The 6,350-nt window shown below is 39.1% G+C and overlaps 1 protein-coding gene across 1 annotated transcript; it reads right to left on the minus strand.

Annotated features, from left to right (window-relative positions):
• Nucleotides 1-2,222: 2,222 nt before the first annotated feature.
• On the minus strand, nucleotides 2,223-3,281 carry LOC108485342 (uncharacterized). Its single transcript, XM_017789156.1, has one exon. It carries the CDS (start codon nucleotides 3,279-3,281, stop codon nucleotides 2,223-2,225), a length of 1,059 nt encoding a protein of 352 aa, XP_017644645.1.
• Nucleotides 3,282-6,350: the final 3,069 nt, after the last annotated feature.

Consider the following 6,350-nt stretch of genomic DNA (forward strand, 5'->3'; position numbering starts at 1 on the left):
AAGAAAGTCAACTACGGTCTTAGCATTATCATTTCGAGTGGCCTTTGCCTCTATCCACTTAGAGACATAATCAATAGCTAAAAGTATATAAAAATTACCGAAAGAAGAAACGAAATGACCCATAAAGTCGATGCCCCACACATCAAAAATTTCACAAATATGAATAGGAGTAAGCGGCATCTCATTTTGACGACTAAGGTTACCAACTTTTTGGCATTTTTCACAAGTTTTACAGAAATAAAAGGCATCACGAAATATGTTTAGCCAAAATAATCCACATTCGAGAATTTTGTGTGCGGTGCGTTTAGGTCCAAAGTGCCCTCCGCATGCATAAGAATGACAAAAACTTAAGATAGGCTGTACCTCTGTTTCTGCTACACAACGTCGTATTACCTGATCCGAGCAATGCTTCCAAAGGTAAGGGTCGTACCAAATGTAATATCGTGCATCCTTTCTTATCTTATCTTTTTTAGACCTTGGAAATCTGAAGGAACAGTACCTGTGACGAGATAGTTTACTATGTCTGCATACTAAGGATGAACTGCATTTGCTGAAAACAGATTTTCATCTAGGAAGTTGTCCTTCAATGGTGTGTCGTCTACTAGATTCGGTAATCGACTCAGATGGTCAGCTGCTAGGTTTTCGCTTCCCTTCTTATCTCGGATTTTAAAATCGAACTCTTGTAGGAGTAGAATCCACCTGATCAGTCGGGGTTTTGCCTCCTTCTTCCTTATTAAATATTTCAAAGCTGCATGATCAGAAAAGATAATTACCTTATTTCCCAATAGGTAAGATCTGAATTTATCTAAAGCAAACACAACAGCTAATAATTCTTTCTCGGTCGTTGTGTAATTGCTTTGGGCAGCATCCAAAATTTTCGAAGCATGGTAGATAACATGAGGCTCTTTCCCTATTCTTTGGCCAAGAACAGCTCCCACACTTTGGTCACTCGCATCACACATGATTTCGAACGGGAAGTTCCAATTTGGTGGCTGCACTATGAGAGTGGAGACCAATTTATGCTTCAGCACATCAAACGCGTCTTTACAAGTCTGGTCAAATTCAAATTCTTTATCCTTTTGTAACAGACTACAAAGTGGTCGCGCGATTTTCGAGAAATATTTCATGAATCGTCTGTAGAATCCTGCATGGCCAAGAAACGAACGAACTTCTCTCACTGATGAGGGGTAAGGTAACGAGTTAATAATATCCGTTTTTGCCTTATTGACCTCGATTCCTTTCGAGGTAACTATATGACCCAAAATTAATCCTTTGTCAACCATGAAATGGCATTTCTCATAATTTAAAACAAGATTAAATTCTAGGCATCTTTGTACTATCTTAGCAAGATTATTGAAACATTCGTTAAAAGAGTTACCGTATACCGTGAAGTCATCCATAAAGACTTCGATGATTTTCTCGACGTAATCAGAGAATATGCTCACCATGCATCTTTGGAAGGTGGCCGGAGTATTGCAGAGTCCAAACGGCATCCGTCTATACGCAAATGTTCTGAAGGGACATGTGACAGTTGTTTTGTCTTGATCCTCCGGAGCCACTGGAATCTGGAAAAATCCTGAGTACCCATCGAGACAACAATAATAGGACTTACCGGCTAATCGCTCGAGCATTTGATCGATGAAGGGGAGTGGAAAATGGTCTTTTCGGGTAGCTGTATTCAACTTTCTGTAATCGATGCAAACCCTCCATCCATTCTGTACTCGTGTAGGGACCAGCTCACCTAACTGGTTTTTCACTACTGTCACGCCAGTTTTCTTGGGCACGACGTGAACCGGGCTAACCCAATTATTGTCGAAAATCGGATATATCATTCCAGCATCTAATAGTTTCTGGATCTCCTTCTTTACTACCTCCATCATGGGTGTATTAAGGCGCCTTTGAGCACCCCTCTTTGGTTTCGTGTTGTCTTCGATGGAAATTTTGTGCATACAAGTGGATGGACTTAGTCCTTTTATGTCAGCTATCATCCAACCAATAGCTTCCTTATAATCTCTCAGAACTCGAACTAGACTTTCCTCCTCGTCTTTGGTTAACTTGTTTGACACTATTACTGGTAGGGTGTCTTTTTCTCCCAAAAAGACGTACTTAAAATGGTCCGGTAATGCTTTAAACTCCAAGATCGGTGGCCGCAAAATCGAGGGTAACATTTTAGTTTGGGATGGTAATAGTTCAAATTGGTTACCTCGGTTTGTCAACGAAGGTTACATATCCAAGTGATTGACGATTTCTTGTAACGGATCTTCAATGACTGCGAATCCTTCGAGATGATGTAAAACATCTATGTCAATGTTTCTGTAAAGGACAGTTTCCAACTCATCAAAGTCATGATATTCAGAATAAGATTGAGTTAAACAATCTAAAATATCAATGCTAGAAATATTTAATAGAGAGTTAGGATGACCCATGGCCTCGTAGATATTGAATTTCACAATTTTGCCATCAAACTCCATGGTCAGCGTTCCACTTCGAACATCTATTTTTGCGCTCGCGGTACTTAGCAACGGCCTTCCAAGCAAAATGTCAGACGAATTAGTTGAATTATCATCTTCCATACTAATAATGTAGAAATCTGCAGGGAAAACTAATTCTTTAACTTTAACAAGGACGTCTTCAAGCAGCCCTTCGGGATAGATGACTGATCTGTCCGCCAACTGGATTATTACTCCTGTCTCTTTTAAAGGACCCGCGTTAATCAGCTTATAAATATAATAAGGCATAACATTAATGGAAGCCCCTAAATCACATATAGCTTTCTTAATGCCTACATTGCCTATCTCACAAGGAATAGCAAACATACCTTGGTCCTTGTATTTGGGTGGAACTTTCTTTTGCAGCACTGCGGAGACATTTTCTCCTACATTTACTCTTTCATTACCTATTAACCTCCTCTTTCTAGTACACAATTCCTTGAGGAATTTTGCATAACGAGGGATTTGTTTGATAGCATCGAGTAAAGGAATATTTACCTCCACCTTCCTGAATGTCTCGAGGATTTCCTTTTCCTTATTCTCTTTTTTATCCCTTGCAAGCCTCCCTGGAAAAGGAGGTGGCATCACAACTGGTTTCTGAACTTCTAATTCTGGCCTGATTGTTGGATCGGAGATCTGCTTTTCCTGTTCCTTGTCTTGCCTATGACTTTTAGTTGGTACTGTTTCCAGAACCTTTCCACTACGAAGAGTGATTGCATTAGCATTCTGCCGAGGGTTCGGCTCTGTCTGGGAAGGTAATTTACCTTGAGACTCCAAGCGATTAACTGCCATCGAGAGTTTACTAACTTGATTAGTTAACTCTTGTATTGATGCGTCTTTCCTCTGTTGATATTTTGCAGCATCGGCGGCAAGTCTTTTCACGATAGCTTCTAGAGATGTACTCGGCTTGTGTTGTGGTGGTGGTTACAGAGGTCTCGATTGGTATGGTGGATTATATTGAGGATTAGCTTCGTAATTCAAGTTGGGATGATCCTTCCACCTGGGATTGTAGGTGTTGGAGAAAGGATCATAGTGTCTTTGCGGAGGTCTTGGAAAACCTCTGATAGCATCTACATGTGCCGTTGAATTATCGTTAAGGATTGGGCACAAATCCGTCGGGTGTTCAGACGTAGTACAAATTCCACATAGTGGGGTCAAATCTTCTTTTCTGTAAGCAAAGATTGAACAACATTCGTAAGCTTATCCAATTTATCTTCTAAAGTTAAAAATGTTTACCCTATTAACCCGTCTTGTTGGTTCCAAATTTGGCCGATATTGTTGAGAATTTGCTGTCATTATAGATATTAGCTCTCTTGCCCGTTGAGGGGTCATATTGACAAGCGCTCCTCCTCTGGCAGCGTCGATCATCTTCATTTCCATAGGGAGCAAACCCTCGTAGAAATATTGAAGAAGTGATTATTCGGTCAACCCATGTTGAGGATAACTCGCACACAGTTTTTTGTACCGTTCCCAGTAGTCGTAGAGCGATTCACTCTCCAATTGGTGAATTCCCACTATGTCCCTCTTAAGCTCTACCTTTCGTGTTGGGAAGAACTCATCAAGAAATACACGAGATAAGTCATCCCACGTTGTGATAGAACCGGGAGGTAAGTAAAATAACCATTCTTTTGCTGTATCAACTAAAGAAAAAGGAAAGGCCCGAAGTTTGATCTCATCTTCGTGTACTCCCTGGGGTTTTAGGCTTGAGCAGACCATGTAGAATTCTCTCAAGTGAATGTGTGGATTTTCATTCTTCAGGCATCGAAAAATGGGCAAAAGGTGAATCAAGCCCGACTTCAATTTAAAAGGAGTTCCTCCGGTTGGATAGTTAATGCATAATGGTGTTTGCTCGTTGCGAGCAGTGGCTAGTTGACGAATGGTTCGGTTTGCCATCCTTTCTGATTCACCGAGGTTGCCTTTTGTTTTAAAAAGTGGCTCGGTCTCAAGTTCAACCTCTTCGACTCGTTTCCAACGTCGAATTGCCTCTGCTCGAATTACTTCGCTTAACTTTTCAACGTCGGATTCTAGGATCCCTTGTCCTAGCTCAATTCCTGCTTTACTTGCACGTTTAAGAGCTTATGTCTCTTTTCGTTGTGGTCGTGCTGATTTCTTGATCTTTGGGTCGTATTCAAGATCTTCGGATGAAGATCTGGTCATGAAGATAATTTAAACAATTGTAAGTGTTGCCAGTCCAAAACTGATGGCTGTCGATTCCACCAATATAAACCTACACCTAGTTTGTAAATTAAAGCAGTATAGGGAGTAGGGTAGATCCCATAGAGACTGGAATTACTGAAAATTATTTGTTTCTTGACCAGATTACGTAAAATATGAAACCTGAAATAAACACAAGAAAACGTAAAAAGTAAAAAGTAAAAGATGAAATAAAAATAAATAACGAAATAATTTAAAGGAAAATCAATAAAACTTAGCTCAGCCTTAAGTACGGGTTTTCCCTTCTTTGACCCGTTCTTCGAAATTAGGTAAACTCCTCTTTTCCAATGAGCTAGTTATAGCTACCAAGGACGCCTCGGACACCAACTTTTCCTTGTGTAAATTAGTTATGGAACGTCCTATAACTAACCCTTATCGATCGAACAACCTACGAAACGTTCGTGATTTAGAACTCCGGCAACTTTGCGTTCTAGAAGAGCCTAGCTCGAACCAATGCCCTCAAACGTTGGGGCATTTAAATCCGGTTACTACTTCACTTGACAGAACCAAACAGCGATCCCCACTTGGCACGCCAATGTGTTCACGGAAGACCAATTAGACAATCGATCCTTTTGGAATTCCAACTGTACGTCTAGCCACACTAACTCAAACGATGTTTTTTTTGACTTAGTGTTGTCTTGACTTTGTGAGTTGACGAAGTTATACTCTTAATCCGGAGAAATAATAAATATCAAAAGTTAGGAGTTAAACAGCTCGGGTTCGTAACTCACAGGTTTTTGACGGGGTTAACACCGACTTAAACTGAAAGGGGTTTAGTGTGGCATGAATTTAATCATGCTTGAAGGTTATGGAAATGATAGAAATTATATGAAAAAGGTAGTGGAAATGGATAGGAAAAATATTTGCAAAGAGAATTAGACAAATTTTGTAAAAAGAAGACAAAATAATCTAATGCTCAATTGAATTAAGAAAAAGAAAAACAAGGTGGATAATGGAATTCCAAAATGAAATAGGAATGTAAAGACAATTGATTAATGGATCCTTTCCTAAGAACTAAAACCCCCTATTTATATAGATAGAGTTTACTAAAAATAGCTTAAGAAAATTAATATAAAATCTAAAATAATAATAATTAAAAATAAATAAAATTAAAATAAACTTAAAATAGAATTTCCTATTTTTGGCTTTTTACAAAGTCAAATTTATGACTAGTCCTTGGCTTGCTCCATCTTTTCGCTTTGGCCCATTCCAATAATTTTCTTCTAATTTGGCCCCTTTTCAGCTTGCTTTTGATCAATTGCATCCCTAACAAGCATTAAATCATAAAAACACTTAATTAGCAGGGTTCAGTTCATCAATAAACCAAATTAAGCACAAAAAATATGCAATTTGGCATGTTTATCACAAATTCTGCTTTCCGAATTCGACATAGTTTATGTGAGTCAAAAGGCTGTGAGAGGGAGTGCAATAGTAGATTTTCTAGCCAGCAGAGCTTTGGAAGATTATGAACCTTTGAACTTTAATTTCCCAAATGAAGATCTAATATATGTGGCCACTACCGAAGAGGACACCTTAGAAGATCATCCGTGGAAACTGAATTTTTACGGAGCTTCAAATGCCGTTGGTAATGGAATTGGGGTAGTCTTGATATCCCCAAGTGGAGATCATTATCTGTTCACTTGCAAA

The sequence above is a fragment of the Gossypium arboreum genome, chromosome 6 (assembly GCF_025698485.1).
Source record: "Gossypium arboreum isolate Shixiya-1 chromosome 6, ASM2569848v2, whole genome shotgun sequence".
NCBI classification, from domain to species: Eukaryota; Viridiplantae; Streptophyta; class Magnoliopsida; order Malvales; family Malvaceae; genus Gossypium; species Gossypium arboreum.

What these genes read in the sequence shown, in the direction of transcription:
- LOC108485342 (XM_017789156.1), bottom strand. Translation starts at nt 3,281, where the DNA reads ATGGCAGTTAATCGCTTGGAGTCTCAAGGTAAATTACCTTCCCAGACA.